The sequence below is a fragment of the Musca vetustissima genome, unplaced genomic scaffold (assembly GCF_032173495.1).
Source record: "Musca vetustissima isolate MV318-11 ecotype Yass unplaced genomic scaffold, APGP_CSIRO_Mvet_v1 utg10126, whole genome shotgun sequence".
NCBI classification, from domain to species: domain Eukaryota; kingdom Metazoa; phylum Arthropoda; class Insecta; order Diptera; family Muscidae; genus Musca; species Musca vetustissima.
Genome location: NW_026889165.1, coordinates 1 through 18,857, shown reverse-complemented (window position 1 = coordinate 18,857; position 18,857 = coordinate 1). Strand labels below are relative to the sequence as shown.

General features: G+C 35.8%; 2 protein-coding genes across 2 annotated transcripts; both read right to left on the bottom strand.

Moving 5' to 3' along the window:
- Nucleotides 1–196: 196 nt before the first annotated feature.
- LOC133336884 (pickpocket protein 28-like) lies at nucleotides 197–6,832 on the bottom strand. Its single transcript, XM_061545158.1, has 6 exons — nucleotides 6,669–6,832; nucleotides 1,838–2,038; nucleotides 1,644–1,752; nucleotides 1,436–1,584; nucleotides 583–1,367; nucleotides 197–516 (listed from the first exon to the last, which is right to left on the bottom strand). The coding sequence occupies exons 1-6, from the start codon at nucleotides 6,830–6,832 to the stop codon at nucleotides 197–199; spliced, it is 1,728 nt and encodes a 575-aa protein (XP_061401142.1).
- A 333-nt stretch (nucleotides 6,833–7,165) lies between these two features.
- LOC133336883 (pickpocket protein 28-like) lies at nucleotides 7,166–8,185 on the bottom strand. The gene is made up of 2 exons (XM_061545156.1): nucleotides 7,591–8,185; nucleotides 7,166–7,524 (listed from the first exon to the last, which is right to left on the bottom strand). The coding sequence occupies exons 1-2, from the start codon at nucleotides 8,183–8,185 to the stop codon at nucleotides 7,166–7,168; spliced, it is 954 nt and encodes a 317-aa protein (XP_061401140.1).
- Between the last annotated feature and the right edge of the window lie 10,672 nt (nucleotides 8,186–18,857).

Below are 18,857 nucleotides of genomic sequence, written 5' to 3'. Positions count from 1 at the left end.
ACATTTCAAAGCGAGAATGGGGGGTCCCCTAAAAATAAAATCCTTATAAGCTCCTAGTTATATAGTTCATAATCCGGCAATAAAAGAATTTCCAAAGTTTTTACACACAAAGCAGACAACATTTATTTAAATAATCATTATTTTATAATTTTACTACAAGTTAACACCGATTTTTCATAGATTCCGTTAGACATGCTCACTGGCAAAATGGTAATTGAATTCTATCATCAACTGGAACATCAAATCCATATGTAATGGCATATGGAACTTTTATAATTTTTTCATTACGATACTCAACATTGGATGATGAGGTGAATAACTTCTTACAGCGAGACTTTAAGGTGGCACGTTTCTTTATCCATTTTGGTGAATGTTTTCGAACTTTTTTCAAACTTTTCAATGATTTGTGATATTTTCCAATGGTGCGACAAGGATGTATGACAGCATAATAGATACACTCGGCAATCGATAGGAAACTAAAACCCAAAAATAAGCCCATCAGTCCACCAACACTTGCTGCGAAAGAAAATTTAATTTGTTAGATATAATTTGGTTTTCCTTTTCTTATTTTAATTAACTTACACAAAAAATCTGAAAAATCTATAAATTCCGTTTGCAAATTACTACGAAATGTATTCGAGCTGAAAAACATATGCACAATGGCTAGATTTTTCACAACATACGAACGTTTCATATTGGCAAGATTACGATTACTAAAAATCAAACCAGTATGGGCCAACTTTGTTGCGAACGTATTAATCGGATAGTCAATTTCAAAGCAACCCGGCAAGCATTCATCAAAACATGACGTTTGACTATTATAAATTCCCAAACGTACCGCCCTGGCACACTTGGCCTCGTTGATGCTGCACACGGTAACATTATTATAGATTTTCGGCATATAAAAACTAATACAGCCGCAATATTTCCACGACAACAGGGCGACACATTCCATTTCACAATTTCTCTGAGTGTAATGGGCAAAAAATTTCAATTTCCCCTCATCATGAAATAGACATTTCCGCAATCTCTTTGACATTGCCAATAATTGTTTATGGGATTCGGTTTTAACCGGTATTATTCGTATATTTGTCTCTTTACCCGGTTCGATAAACACTCCAGTGTCGTGGACATTCGGCGTCTCGTTGGGACTATGTAAGGCAAATTTAAATCCAATACTATTCGATGAGGAACAATAATATTTATCCTCTTGAACATCTATCGCCACTGATAGACCCAATGATTCGCCAACACCTGGCACTTTTTTCGGATAATAATTTTTGGGTAAATTTTTTGAATATCCTGCCTCGGAATACCAATCGATGGGTGTTTGTACCGGTGTTACATTTGGATAGGATAAGGGAATGCTAGAAATAAATTCGAATATATACATTTTTTTCTAGTTATTCATTTTTAATGATCAAATTTTACTTACTGAGAAACATACATAAACATCGGATGTAACATATTGAAGGTACAACACAATCCTTCATCGGTTACCAAGGGATAAAACAAATGACTACAGTTGTAATATTTTCCACCAAAACGACATTCAACCAACATATCTTTACATGGTTGAGAAATCTGCCGGATCGAAAATATTTTTAAAATCAGTTATATCTCATATCTCAAAATGTACCCACATTCACGATAAATTGTTCCACATGATTCCAATTCGTAATTGACTTGATCGCTGTCTGATTTACTTCACGTTTACACAGCAGCTGAACTATTGTAAAATCTGTGGAATTCCTGTAATAAACAATGATAAATATTTTTTTTATATCAGAAATATGAATGATAGCATATTTTGTCTAAAAGATTGAAAAATACTTACCTTGAAAATTTCTCCGCCGTGTGATTTAAGGCTTGATTTAAATTGCAAATTGTTACAGCCGGGAAAGGTTCATCAGTAATTGCAGTTGATTGAGGATTAATACCCACTATTACTGGAGTATTGGCCCATTTCTGATAGACATGAACAATTAAATAGACAGCAGCAAATATCACCGTTACAACAGATACACCAAAGAAGCACCTAAAACGATAAGTAAAATTTAAATAGCATAGAGAAAATGTTAACTTTTGGACGGATACCCAAAATTAATTTGAATATATCGTCAGCTAAAATGCAAAAAGGCGTAACTAACAAAAGCATAATTGTGTAGGATAAGCAAAAAACTGTTTTGAATGAAAACAATAAACATGTCATGTGAAATGAAAAAGTATGTCCGGCAGGGTGTTATTGCATATGAAGAATAATAGACTATATTTTTTTTAACAAATTTAGTTATTTAGTTTAATGGCAGTCATAACAATTAACTAAAACCGTGAATTTTGTGTTAGTTACGCCTTTTTGCATTTATCAAATAAACCCACTTGTAGTTACGTCTTTTTGTTTTTTGTTAATAGAAGCTCCTTTTTTGACCGCAGACGTGTAAAACTTTTTCAACACATGTAGTTTATTGACATTCACAATATTCATTCAAAAAGTCAATTTTCAATTTTTTGTTAGTTACGCCTTTTTGCTTTTTAGCTAACGATATACAAGATGTGTTCTTATGCTGCATGTGAACATCTTTGTCCAACAATTTTTGTATCTGATTGTGTGTGTAGAATGAATCTATGTTGGTTCCATTAGCAGTTTTCTTGACAAAAGTCGCAGAGCCAACAACAAAGCAAAATTTGTGGGGAACCAGAATAAAAAATAAATAATTATTTTTTTATTTCCGAAAACTATTTGTAGATCTACGGAGCAAAATTTTGGTTGAAGGTGAGACTAATATCTTCCAATTTACTGCTTGTTAAAAGACAATTTAAAAATTCACTATGTGAGTTTTTATACTCTTTCGACCCAAGCTTAATGATCGAAAATTTGCAATGAAAAGGAAAGCCAGGTGAAGAACCTACGCACCTACCATTATGCGACGCGTTTAGCAGTTGGTTAAGCGGCTCATCAGTCATACTGCGCTATGTGGCTTCACAAAGGCCGTATGTCGTATGAAATCTTTTTTTTTTTTTTTGATAATATCTGCAATAACTCCTAAGTTTATGAACGGTCGCAGACGGTTGCAAAATTCAGGACAAAGAACTATCAAGCAAGAAATCAAGCAGGTTTGAATTGAGATCTTCTTGGTTTTTGTTATCGTTTTGGTTTTTGTTTCGTGTATAAACAATTTCAGTATTATCAAAATATAGTTCATTACAATGTGTATTTTTATAAAAATAATTAAAATAATTAAAAATATAATTCTCTTAGAAGTTTAATAAAAACAAATGAAAACCAGTAAGGAAAGTAGTAAAGTCGGACTGGGCCGACCCTTCACCACTTTGGGTATATTCTACATATGCATCCTAACAGACGTCGCGTTTTTGTTATCTAACCGATTTCAGGGAATCTTGCCAGGGACTAATTATACCCTACAAAACTATGATGTCAGGGTATTATAGCTTTGTGCAGCCCCAAAATTTTGTAACGCCGCGAAATATTGGTCCTAGACCCACCTTTAAGTATACCGATCGTCATATCTCGACTAGCTGAGTCGATCTAGACATGTGTGTCCGTCCGTCTGTCCATTATAATTTGTAAACATGATACAGGCCATAGTTATGGACCAATCTTCACGAAATTTTGCATGTAGGATGGGTTCTGGCCAATGAAGACCCCTATTGTTTTTGAGAAAGATCGGTTAATATTTAGGGGATGAACCAAATACTAAATTTTTTTCGGTTTTCTGGCCCGAACATCGTAAAATTTTGCATGGGAAGGGGATCGGGCCAAAGAATAAGCATGCCTGTTTTGATAAAGATCGGTCAATATTTAGCGGGTCAAATGGACCCTGACTTTTGTGTGAAAAATGACAAAATTTATAATATTCGGAAAATATGTCAGTGTGAGGAAGAGGTGCTGTTTACCTCTAATCGGGCAAGAGGGTTCAAATATCACGAAATATTGCCCAGGCTCGGAATAAACATCCGCAGAAAATTTGAGTTTCGTGGTAGTTGTGTAGGGTATCGTATGGTCGGCCCCGTCCGAATATACTGCTCCGCTCACTAGTTTATATTACATCAGTACGTTGTGTCAATCGGCCCACCTATGGATCTTTTGAAATAATTTAGTACGCTGTGCCAAATTTCGTGCAAATCGAAACGTATATAGGGACTTTGATACACAATTTACCTTAAGGGGACCCCCCCCCCCATTCTCGGGGTCAAAATTTTTGTTGATATAATTCGAATCTACACTGATTAAAGAATGTCTCTACAAAATTTCAAGTGAAAATCTCAAGAACTCTTGAAGATATAGCCGATTTATTGTGTCAGCATCAAGTGACGGCTGAAGGGCTTCTCAAACTTTAAACGCGTTTTTCTCTAAACATTTTTTTGCGAATGGCGGGCACGATAACTCAAAAACTAATAATCCAATCGGTTCCAAATTTTGCAACGTTTCTCTGGGAGTGTATAGCTCTCGTATGAACTAGGATAAAGCCAATCGGTGAAGATCTTCCTTATTTTTTAACTTGGTTTTTGGTAACAAATCGGCAATTTTCCAAAAATATTTTTTTAAAGGTCCACCATTTTGTTAATTTTAGAGCGAAGTCAATAATCCTAGTTCATACGAGAGCCAGACATGTACTCCTTCTAACACCGTTGGAATTTTCGGATTCCCATGTTCCAGTGAGGAGTTATCATGCCCGCCATCAAAAATAAGGACTTTTCTTTAATTACAAAAAACAACAACAAAACAGTAACAATTTTTTTGTAAATTATTTTTCTTCTCTTTTAAATCTTCAATTATATATGTGCAAAGTTACAAACCTTAACAAGCATTTGTATTCATTTACCAGCCCATTGAAAATCTTTCCTTAAATCGGACCAAGAAACTTTGCACACATCATTATAGACCTTATTCATTACGCTGTGCCAAATTTCGTGCAAATCGAAAGATATATGGGGAATTTTGGTACACCATCTGAGGCAATTTTTCCGAATTTCAATAGGGTTCGTCCTTGGGCCAAACAAATGAGTTGTGCCAAATTTCATCCAATACGGATCATAAATGCGACCTGTACTTTGTTTACAATTTAACACCAACAGACGCCAACATATTCCCAAATGGAACCATGGGTCTATCTCGATTATTTTTGCCTGTTACAAACATATGCACAAAGACATAATACACTGTACCACAGTGTGGTGAAGGGTATAAAAAAAACTATAAACTTTAAAACTAATCTTTTAATATGGTTCGAAATTACAAATATTACATAAAACGTGATTGTATTGACGAAAATGCGATAGAAAAATGCTATTTCTGATGGTGGCCTTGAGACGTCATCGTCCGTTGCTAGAAAATACAGCCTTAAAAGTCAAACATTGAGTCGCGTATTAAAACAAATAGAACCCTTAGAGGATCTGAATTCCAAGCAGACTTATAGCAATGATAATTACCAGGCTATGACAATGGTGCCGAATGTGCCCCATCAAATGCCGAGGTTACCCCGGGAAGGTCCCCGCCCCCTAAAACTTGAATCAATCCAGTTACTCCCATGGTGCGTTGTGGTACACTCCTGTCACACAGACAGGCGGATATATCTAAATTAACTTTAAAATATCTGAAATAGATTTGGTGCAAATACGCTCGTGTCTATATTTATATTAGTTACATTTTCTTCAAATGTTTATTAACCGTTTTTTACACTCAGTGGAATTAAAAAGCCTTCATTAAGTGTTGCATATAATGGGTCAGAAAGTCAATGAGGTCGACTTTTCAGTTTGAAACCATTATTTGACAGTAATACTTAATACTTCAAGGTCCGGGTCCAATATCAATGGATAAAATATCCTCTAGCAAACAAATTGGGCTTTCCCCACTTTTCTTTTTTGTAGTTTTCCGGTTCTTGATGCATGTAAAGTATAGCCCATTAACGGGATATTCGAATATGGCGGACACGGTACAGACACTCAGTTTTGAAAATTGCGGTAGGACCTTGAAAATTGGGCACTTTATTTTTAGCAAAACGATTAAGTAAGGAGGATTGACATACGCCATCACATGTTAGAAGAAACTGCTTGATGTTGGTCTCCCTATACACCCAGGAATTCTTAGTAAAGTCCTCCGTACTTTTCCATTCTCACCCTTATAGGTCGTTTAGATCGTGAGTAGTAAAATTTGGAACAGGAAATGTACCAACGTTTCGCTGTCTTCCCCAAAAGCTCTACACTTGCTGCTTCCTACGCATCTAATCTTGTGTAAATGTTTCCGCAGGCTGAGATGTCCTATGAAAATACATATCAGCCTGCTGATTTCCTATTTGTTATATTTTCAGTTGAGTCTACCTATAATAATATTTTTTTTTTTCTTTCCGTCGCTTTTGCCCATGACCTCAATTCTAGAAGTGTTGCGTAAATTCAAGTTTATAATATGAATCTAATTTTTTTCTTTAATATTAGGGGAATTTGGTTGAAAAAACATACCGAAAATACTGACATTTTGTTAGCCAATTTGATTTAAAAATGTGTCCATAATCACCAATATAGTTTCATGGTTATACATGGATCCCATACAAACACCATGCTTCATGAACGTTCATGAACTTCATACGTTGAATTTTCTAACCCATTTTTCCAATTAACTTTATAGTTTTCGATTATTAAAAACTACTCACCTTTCACTCGGCTTCAAATTCGGATCCACAATATACTTCATTCCATGCAGCGTAGTTTGGCGACAAAATTCTTTGGTATTTTGCCAAAAGATTTCCCGTACACTTTGTGTGCCATAGATTTGGCCAAATTCCCGGATTTTCTTGATATTTTTCCAAAGCAGCATTTCACCGAAATAAAATATCCTCCAACGAACTTCAGGGCACTTCAAAACACTTTGAATTTTCTAGTCAAATGCATACATTTATATAATAAATTTTCTAATTCCATTATTTTCTTTAGAACATACACATTACGACCAATGAAAATATTTAACCATATATTTCCATTGGTTAAATATGTTCACTTACTATTTCCCTTTATGTCCCAAAGAAAACAAAAAAACATTCCATGGTGTCTATTACAATATATTGCACTTTACTTTCGATTACATTTTATTAAATTACATAAACATTTATTATTGTTGTTGTTCTAGTTTATTTTCGATAATAAAATTTGTTTATTTGGATTTATTATAACCTCGATTACTGTTCCATGACGGGCGTTTATTGAAAATATCATTATCCAATTCCGGACTCTGCCGACGACCCATAATAAAATTTGGGGGTGGAAACATTTGTAATTTTTTCGATTTCGTTAAATGGTCGGGTATGCGCATAATTGTCCTTTCAGTTGGACTTACAAAGCGAACCTGATAGTCGCGGACATCTTGTGGAGGTTTCGATTTGGATTTCGATTGATTTAGGCGATCATGTTTTTTGATTTTGTGATAAGGCCGCAAAATGGCATAGTAAATGAATTCGGCAATCGATATAAAACTGAAGCCCATAAAAAGGCCCATTAGACCTCCGACACTGGCTGCAAGGAGAAGGAGCAAAAGTAATCATTATTTCAAATTCTATTGAATTTATTCAAAATACTCACACAAAAAATCTGTAATTCCCACAAATTCCGTCTGCTTGGTGCTGCGAAAGGTGTTATCGGTGAAATAGAAATGTGCCACACCCATACTCTTCTCCGCATAATCACTTGCCATATTCTTAACCAATTTATTGGAAATTTCAAAACCCTCATGCGAAATGGGCGCGGAGAAGAAATCACTATAGAAATTCAAATCAAAGCAGCTTGGCCAACATAAATGTTGACAATCTTCCAATACGGCTAGTGACCTATTCCTATTGTGTTGTGCCATTTGTTTCACGCATGGCGTATCAATAATACCACAAATCTTAGTATTATTCTCAATCAATGGCATATAATAGGCCAAGCAATTACAACGCTCCAGTAAACGACGCGCTTGACATTCCATCTCACAATTCCGTCCATTATAATACGAAAAATAAGTCAAATGTTCCTCTCCATCAAACAGACATTGACGATATTTTCGATTGATTGATTTCAAATTCAAGGCAGCTTCAGTTTTATCGGGTCGTATACGAATTTTCGTCTCATAGCCTGCCGGCAAAAGGGTACCAATCTCTCGTACATGTGGCACTTCAGCCGGACTATGTAAAGCCATTTTAATACCCACACTTGATGTTGAGGAGCAATAATAGTCATTGATATCCACATCAAATGTGATGCTAAGACCAAGTGTCTGTCCGGTACCAGCCGCTGTACGTGGATAGAATTTGTCGGGTAAATTATCAGGATAACCTTTTTCAGGATTCCAATTCACAGCAACGGCATCATCCGTGTAGGGTAGCTCACGTTTTCTGGGTACGCTGTGGAATAGATAGAATTGATTTAGATTATGAGGATTTGGTATTTTTTTAGCTCATTGACACATACTTTTCTTTGTACATATATTTCGGATCTAATTGATTGAATACACAGCATAATCCCTCATCTGTTACAATGGTTCGAAAAATATCTTTACAGTTGTAATCCAGTCCACCAAAGTTACAACCAATTATCATCTCTTCACATGGTTGGGAAATCTGTAAGAAGAGAATCATATATGAAAAATATTCTTTAAAAAATTCACGCCTTCTGATAGTCCATGAAAAAATATTCTTTAAAAAATTCATTCTTTAAAAAATTCATGATAGTCCATGAAAAAATATTCTTTAAAAAATTCACGCCTTCTGATAGTCCATGAAAAATATTCTTTAAAAAATTCACGCCTTCTGATAGTCCATGAAAAAATATTCTTTAAAAAATTCACGCCTTCTGATAGTCCATGAAAAAATATTCTTTAAAAAATTCACGCCTTCTGATAGTCCATGAAAAAATATTCTTTAAAAAATTCACGCCTTCTGATAGTCCATGAAAAAATATTCTTTAAAAACTCCACGCCTTCTGATAGTCCATGAAAAAATATTCTTTAAAAAATTCACGCCTTCTGATAGTCCATGAAAAAATATTCTTTAAAAAATTCACGCCTTCTGATAGTCCATGAAAAAATATTCTTTAAAAAATCCACGCCTTCAGTTAGTGCATGAAAAAATATTCTTTAAAAAATCCACGCCTTCGGTAAGTCCATGAAAAAATATTCTTTAAAAAATCCACGCCTCCTGATAGTCCATGAAAAAATATTCTTTTAAAAATCCACTCCTTGGATGGTTCTAGAAAAATATTCTTTTAAACATCCACTATTTCAGTAATGCTTAAAAAAATTTTCTGTACAGATCCAGGCCCTAATATTCCTTGAGTATATTTTCTATAAAAACTCACGTCCAGATAGAGCGTAAAGACATATTTTTAGAAATTCCCCTCTGTACTTACATTAACAATAAAATCTTCGAATAAATTCCAATTGATAGCCGATGCAATTGTTTGATTGACTTCTTTTTTGCACAATAGTTGCAGCATTGCATATTCACTGGAAAATCTAGAATATAAAATCAAATATTTTCGTATTTCACACCACTTCAACACCCTTTTAAATTTCAATTCCACTCACTCATTATACACTTCGGCTCTCTTCTTTGAAGCCTGATTTAAATTACAAAATGTAACCGCCGGAAATGGTTCATTGACAATAAAACTTGGCTGCGGGCTAATACCGACAATAACCGGCGTAGAACGCCACTTGGCATAAACATCGCGTATGAAGAATATCGACAGCAGGACAACAGCGACAAATGATAATGCAAAAAATATCCTTTCACCAGGATACAATTGCTCATCGACAACATATTTTAGACCGTGCAATGTTGAATGTGTACAAAATTCCTCAGTATTTTCACTGAAAACCTGTTTCAAATTAACCGAACTTTCACGCTTCATCAGCAACGGTTTATCCATACTTGTCCTCAAGGGAACATTTAATTTGGGACGATTCAAAGTACTCATAGTTCGGAGTTGTAAGCGATACTGATAGCTGATGATACTTGGGATTCATTCATATACCTATTTTATTGCTGTTGATTTAATTGAACTTGATTCGGTAATTACACAGCGGTGTAATTTTAAGTTTTGGTGTGTTTAGTTTAACAAGGGGGGTGGTATGGAAGGTTGCGTTACCTTTACATATATCCTTAACTGATTGTTTAGATTGCATGTTGATTATTTCAACCGAAAAAAGAAAATTGTTATCTTTTTTAAACGAAAATAAATAAAATGCATTGGCTCCTCAGTGGCCAATTGAAACCCTTTGTCAATTAATGCATCAATTAGAACAAGGTTACGTGATTGAGTAATCATGAAAGGGTCGTTGTTGTCTAAAAAAACATTCATGCTCATTCTATCTTGAACAATCCATGTCATGTCAATTAAGTAATTTGTATGCGTTCGGGCTTTTCAGGGAGAACGACATGTTCCCAATCCACATGCCGGAAATGTGTTCCTGATATTATTTGTACTAAGACCAAACGTGTTTCCCTTGGCAGAAGTTGTTCCTCTGCTGCTATGGATGACGTCTGGTCTCCGATTGTAACATTTATGCAATCTTATCCTTCTTCTACATATGCATAATATTCAGACCTGTTTGATATGCGCAATGGTCTAGTGATTCAATCTTGTAACTTCGGAGCGATCTCTACAGATTATGAGAATCTTTTCTGACGTGCCTCTGTGAAAGAAGTCTAAACATAAGGCAGTGACAAGATAACACCTAAGTAGGTACTGCATCAACAACATTTGGATTTAACGGCGGGCGGGTACGATCCCCGTGTCCTTATAAAGATGTTATCATAAGGAGATATCATCTTACAGTTTTCAGGATGGAATTCTGGCTGGTCTGACTGTTATTCAACTAATTATGACAAGCATTCAAAAACTACACTAGCGCAGTATAGCTCAACACTGACCGGGATACGGCTTTATAAGAGGTCAACAAGTTATTTTGTCAGGGTCTCCACTACGGCCACCAATAACTTGGGGACTTTTAGGTGATTAATTCTGTATTCAAAAACTACACTAGCGCAGCATAGCTCAACACGGACCGGCCTACGGTTTTATAAGAGGTCAACAAGTTATTTTTGTTAGGGTCTCCACTACTGCCACCAATGACTTCCTTCTCCTTCTACTTGATCTTAATCGAATTTTTATCGAATTCGTGGCCTCATTCTTTCTCATAATATGACCTAGCCAACGTAGTCGCTGAAGCTCGATACGTTTGATTATGTCCATGTCCGAGAATAGATGATGCAACTCATGGTTCATTCAACGGCGATATTCACTGTTCACATAGATCTTTCGGGGATTTTTCTCTCAAACACTCCAAGAGCTGCCTTATCTGCTTGCGTAAGTACCTATGCTTCAGATCCATACAACAGCACGGGTAGTCTTGTAGAGTGTGTATTTAGTCTGGCGAGAAGTGACCTTGTTTTGAATTGTTTACTCGAGACCATAGCAGCATCTGTTTCCCAACACTATTATTCTTTAGATTTCAAAGCTAATGTAAATAGTTTTGTTTATGGCGGTACCAAGGTATACAAAATCGTTCATTACATCGAAGCTGTAGTTTTCAAGTTCCACCGTTGGTCAAAGTCTACAGGACGTCTTGCGCGTTGATACCATCAGCTTGGTCTTCTCGCCATTTACTGCCAGTCCCACTTTGGCAGACTCCTTCTCAATTCGCTCGATGCTGGCTGTTACCGCTCGCAATTTTCGACCCATGTCGATGTCGTCGGCATATGCTGTTTGGTGTACAGAGTACCATTTGCATATCCTATGACCTTGTCCAGCAGGATGTTAAAAAGGCCACACGACAAACTGACACCATTTCTGAATCCTCGTTTGGTATTAAATGGCTCCGAGGTGTCCTTCCCGACTTTAACTGCTGACCTTGTGACACTCAAAGTTATCCTGCATAGCCGTATTAATTTTGCAGGATTGCCGATAGAGATAGGATAGAGCTGGCGAATGTGGTTTTATAGTCGGCGAACAGGTGGAATGTGCCGATGTGTTTTTCGTTGATCTTTTCCTGGATTTGGCGCATGGTGAAAATCTTGTCAATGGTGGATTTGTCATGTCTGAAGCCGCATTGGTATGGTCCAATAATGTCATTGACCATTGGCTTCAGTCGCGAAGCCAATTGCGGGCTGTTACCGCTCGCAATGTTCCACCCACTATGTCGATGTCGTCAGCGTATGGTGTACCATATGCTGAATCTCGTATAACCTTAAAACCCTTAGTACTGGTATTCTATAGGTATAAAGTCGGATGTCGGAGTCTGTAGACGAAGATGAAGAGGTGGTCGGGCTATAGCAGTCATATATTATCCTTGTGGAGACATAGGTCAGCGTCTTAACCTCTCCAATGATTCGTTAAAGGAATTGGAATTACCAATTATTAGGTGGTTAATGTCGTCTAAAAGTGGGCTTATATCCGGTAAATAACTGTTTGCACTGTTATTATATTATATTTTTACGTGGTTAAAAATAATCGTTCTACGGGATGCATTGGAAACTTATTTTCTGGCAAGACATGCAGATCATAATTTCCATCGTATTCTTCAATGCGATTTAATTCAGAATAACCTCGAAAATGCATCGATTTTCAATATCATTGCATCTCACCTGGATTGATCTGTTGTGAATGAGATTCATAAACTTTACAAAAACCAGGGATTTTTATCATCCCGATAGACTCTGCTTGAAGTCATCGTTGGAATCAATTCAGTAAACCGCCTACCTTGGAAATTATGATTAACATTCAATGATTTCAGTGTACTGACTTTCTTTGGAGAATTTCCATAGCTAATACTTTATTCCTTCCATATTTTCTGTCATTCGTATACTAACCCCCCATTCGCGGTCATTCTTCCTAATTACATCCTTTGCATGTTTATTAGCCACCGTTGTTCCCCACCGCAACTTTTTATTAACATTAACCAAATTGAAATGTAAACATGGTTATCGGGATCGCCTGTCGGAAATTAGCAGACAGTAAGTTGTCACGTGTTTGAATGTAACAAATACTTTTATTAACATTGTTGATATTTGAACAAACTATCCTTTCCTACGCATTGTTTGTACTTTTATTACCAAAACATGAAGTATGAACAATTACAGATTGTGGTTTACCCCTAGTAGTTGTTGGGTTAATTTGTAGCCAATTTAGTTGTTAACGTAGTTAAGTGTTGAAATTATGTTTGTAATTTTGTTGTGGGTCTATTTATATGTCGATTGTTGACATGTGAAGTTTAATTTCGGAAACAAAATAACTCTTTCAGTAAAACAATTTGTTGAATCCTTTTTATTGATATTGATTGATAAAAAAAGCGGGAATACTACGTTGAATACAAAAATATAATAAATGTTTATTGTATTTTTACTTAAGTTTAGCAATTCAGGTCATTGTTCTTTCAATAATTAGTTTTATCTCGACGAACGGATTGAATCTAGTAATGATGTTCATTATACAATTGATTTTATGTCGACGACATGAGTGCTTCTACTAATGTCTGATTCTCTGATACACTCTATCATATGGTGGAAATTAAGCATGTTATTTTTTAATTTTTAAAACAAAATATAAAGAATAAAATTCTAAAACAATTTACCATACCGAGGCTACCACTAAAAATCAAATAAGAACAGACTGGGACTGCAAACTCTCCTACAAATTCCAATGTGAGCAGTTCCCTGCAGACAGTGACACGATACAATCGCATCGCTCCGCTGGCCTACAATGTTTTTACCACAAGACAAACAAAAATTAATGTAAGTGGAAAAACTTGAACGAAACTTCCAATCATTCAAAAATTTCAGGAATGATTAAAAAATTTTAAAATTTAAGCAACCATTGAATAATGGTTGGTGATACATGGTAATTTCAACATATTTCTGTTCTGCTCCTAGAAAATGCATCGTTCATACCATTCATATACACAACAAGATCAGTGAAATTTTGGAGTTCATGAGTCAAAGGAGAATATTGGACGATGCGATCCAGAAAACAAACTGTAGCTTACAGCATTGCGATGATTACAATGTTGTGGGGAAAGATCGGACAAGAGGCGGAAGTGGGGACCTGCATTCCTATATTACACCATTTTGTCCCGCACAGACCAATATCGTTTAAGCTAGACTCTAGTGACGCATACATAGATTGTAAGGAGGTAGTAATCAAGTGTGAAACTGCCAAGGTAGATTTGCTAACTAAGTATATACCGCCGATTTGGATCCGGATATCAGTCCGCTTCTAGAAGGTAATAACCGTCTGGTACTAGAGGATTTCAATGCCCAACAAGAGTTGTGACATTCCGTCCTAGGCAGTGTTGCCAAAACTTTGTTGATAAAAAATGTTAGATTTAGTTAAAAAAAAATTCCCGGAAATTGCTAAAAAAATTAAAAATAGTGCTAGATAAAAGTGCTAAAAATGTTTATAATAGAAATTAGTAGAATTGACTTTAAATTGATATTTTCGGATTTTCATTAGGTACAAATTTCCCACCAAAAATGATCAATGTGGGCTATGTTTCCGGATAGGCCCTAGAGAATGAAATTTTGTGGACGTCCGACACGTTTGACCATGCTTCGACATTTGATGGGGCACATTCGGCACAATAGTCATAGCCTGGTAATTATCACCGCTAAAAATAATCCTATAAAACACGTTTAAAGTTTGAGAAGCCCTCTTGTTGTCACTTGATCCTAACACAATAAATCGGTTATATCTTCAAAAATTGTTGAGATTTTCACTTGAAAATTTATAAAAAAAATTCTTGAATTAGTGTAGGTTCGAATTAAATCAAAATACAAAATTATTTTTTTTTAAACCGAGAATGTGTGGGGTCCCCTTAAAGGAGTATTTTTTAACGCACTCAATATTTTGTTTATCATTTTTTCTATCAATCTTCCTAAAACATTACATTTTAAACTTTTTAATACAAAAATACATTTTAATTAATGACTTTTAATACCATCTTAAAATACGAAAAGTTTTATACACGAAATACTTAAAAAAAGGGATGGAAATATTACCAAAACATCTGTAAAATACAAAAAAACCGTGCATCTACATAGGCATAGCTAGAGATTTCAAACTTTGCTACAGTTATTTATGGATCAAAGCTAGTACAATGAGAGATTCATATCGAAAACGCCAATGTCGAATGTGCCGCAGTCTCCTCTATGCAGAAAACTGTCAAAATTAAGGTTTGCATATAGTCCTTATATTAAAGTACTGCTCTATCTTCTTTACTTTAGATTTTACATTCATTCTCTGGGTTCTTGTAGCATATATTTTTGCGGACAATTTTCTTCAAAGGAATATTCCCCATATTAAGGATCCATCTTTTTGCATCCTTTTAAGGTTTAGAACCTTTCCGACCGAAGTGGCTGTAATTTAAAAATATGTTTGCTGAACTTTTTCGATGTAGGTCCAACTTTTGACATAACCCCAATATAAAGTGGAACGCGACTCATTTTCGATATTCTGAAGTGGCTATAATTTGGCATTCCGGATTCACAGTGAATAAAAGCTCCTTTCCACAAAGTTTCCGATCTAGGTTCATGATTTTTGCACCAAATAAAGTTCTAACTGGCTGAATTTGAAATTTTTTAGCTGTTTACAGATGTACTGACACTTTTTTAACATTTGGGTCAATTTGAAATTGAATAATGCCCAAAATTTTAACTAATTCCAGAAAAAAATAAAAATGCTAGAAAGGTGCTAGATTTTTTGGTGCTAAACTATTTGAAAAGTGCTAAATCTAGCACTAAAAGTGCTAAATTGGCAACACAGGTCATAGGTAGTGGCCAGAGGGGTACAGCGTTGGCTGAGCAAATTGGTAGTTCAAAATTGTGCACGTTTAATGAAGATGCCTCCACGAGGATAAGAGGAGGTTGCCACCGTTTGCCAGACATCAATATTTTGGAACGGTTAATGATAAATTACGTAATCTGGCAATCCTTCATTTCACTCTGATCAGATCACCTTCCTCCGTCGACAGACCACCAGACTTTATTACCTCTGAAGCTCTTTAATACCTCTGGCGCGCCCATTGTATAAAACCAATAGGGCTGCTACAACAACAACAACCTCTGAACCCTGTTCTTTCCTGAACCATGGTTTCAGAGAGTTTGACAATCACCGCTTCAGAAAGTTGCCCATTCTCTCAGATTTTGGGGTATTTCAGAAATTTTCGCAGAATCATCACTACTCGCTTCATACTTCCCAGCAGAGGCAAAAGTACTGGCCAATTAGCGTGATGTGCTCGTCGTAAAGGATGGCAGGTGTTTAAGTTCGATACATTGCTTATGGCAATGTATATGTTCGATACATTGTTTCCCCTTCTACAGCATTACAATTAACCACTTTAATTGGCCGCTCTTCGGAGCCCAATGGGGAAATCTTCTCTGCATATCTTCCAGGAGCCTCATTCGCCTAGTTCGGATTGTAGGGGAGAGTTTCGCTCTCTTCTACTATATCTCCTGGAAGCCACATTCGCTTAGTTCGGATGCAGAGAGGCGCTTTCCAATGCTGTGGTCGTAGTTGTTGATCACGGCCTTGCTGTTGCTTTCATGCCCATCGCAACATCACTTGCTTTTTAACTCTCGTTGATCAAACTTACATTCTCGCTTTCGTTGCTAAAACATCTCTCGCTATCGTCGTTAACGCACGTTAAGGTAAAGTCTTGTTTCTCACGAAACCCATTAACTTTACAATAAAGATTGAAAATATTTACTTAAACATATCTTTCGTTTTTCTTTTCTTTATTTTTGGGGTTTCACTGCATCTCGGTATCACGCCAACATTTTGATCCGTTCGAGCCGGATACAAATTAGCATTTCGTTGTCGGATCGTATACCAACAATTTGTGACGTTGTTACTAATCTCGTTTTTTCCCTATTTTCGAAGGAGAAATACATCATCCCCCCTCACCAAACACAACACCTCATCATCACCAAATCATCAAAAACATCATCCACAAACAACATAATATATCAAAAGGTACGTAGTTCAGTTCCTTTATATTGAGCATACCGCGAGTGTTGTCATTTTTTACTTTCGATTTACAAAAACAAATATTCAATATTTAATTTTGTTAAATTTGTTCGCTATGTCACGCATTGGTCGCCCTACAATTACCTTAACGTGTGCATTCCTAAATATACAGTCCACTCATTGTCGCATATCACTGCTTTAATTTGTTAGCCAGTGATCTATTGTGTAGTGCTTATTTGTATTTCTCACTAAAGTCTACATATACACCCCCGCCTTCTCGTTGACTTCGCCAGCCACTAGTGAGAAAAAGTACTAACAACAATACGAATACTCATCGTGCCCTTTTTCTAATTTCTTTGTTATTCTTAAACCTACCAACCATTTCTATATCGAATCATCTCTCGTTGTTTGGTCGAGTAAACACAACAACAATAATCGAATATTCCACGTGCCTTTTTCTAGCGTCTGTTTATTAACATTCGATCTACCAACAAATAAATTCTCTTCTCCACTATTACTGTTTCAATCTTTCGATTCCCAACACTCACTGTTGGTTCATTCTCGTTGTGTTGTTGATCGGGTGATATCAACAACAAATATCACTCTCGCATTCCAGCCGCCTTGTTTAGTGTGAGCCGACTAACAAACAAACGTACCAACAAGTTCTTACTCTCCCCACACATCTCTGTTGGTTCGTTGTCGTTGGTCTGTTTGTAGTGCGTTAGCCGCTCACTCAACACTGCTTGTGTTTTATTCCCTTTTGTGCGGTATTCGTTGTTCACCACTGCACAGTGGGTCCGTATGAAAAATAGTGGATTTTTATAATTAATTTTTTAAAAAACAGTTAATAAAAAATTGTTTTTATATTTGTTGGTCTATTGTAGATTTTTGGACTTTTACCAAAAAATACCCTACTTTCGGCATTTCACAAGCGCATTCAAAGCATTAATTTGTTGTTAATTAAAAACTCTTTTTGGGCAATTTTTATTGAAATTTTTTGCGAAAAAATAGATATTTACTTTTACAACAAAAATTATTTGTCTGTAAAATTATAGCATAATTTGAAATTTCGTGTACCCTACTGTCGGTAATTGCGGTTTTCAAATTATTTTCCTAATTTTTGTTCCTTTTTTTGGAAATTTCACAAAATTTGTTGTTTTTAGTTGTTCCTATCGACTATATTTCCTCTTTTTTCACCGATACTATTGCAAATTCGACTGTGTGTACCCTACATTCGGTTCTAGTCGACCTCAAACAGTAAAAATATAGATTTTTTTGGACTTTTTTGCTTCGCTATCGTTTGTTTTTCTATAGAATCATGTCGGTCACTCCATTGACACAATTTATTCGCGCTTCAGATAATGTGGTCAAATTTATTGCCTCATACCATATACTTAAGCCAGAGACTCATACAATTTTCAGCCTTGAAATTCAAAGTTCGGAACTTCAAGAGTTATGGTCTAACAAATCGGTATTGAATCAAATCAACCTTCTGCTCAAATTAATAGTTCTAGTAATAGTTTGAATATGAATATCCAAAATTCATCAAATATTGTTCAAACAGAATTTCCAAATCCTGCAGAAGTTTCCATTTCTAATTGGAGTTTGCCTCCAATAGTTTCAAATACCATGCATTACCTCAACTTACCACCGTGTGAGATTGAGGAATTTCATGGAGACTTCTTGTCGTGGCCCACATTCCGGGATCTTTTCTCTGCTATATTTATTAACAACTCTCGATTAAGTGACATCGAAAGGCTTTGTCACTTAGTTCAAAAAACAAAAGGTGAAGCTAGGGATATTGTGTCTAAGTTTCCACTCACCCATAAAAGTTTCGCTATGGCTTGGCA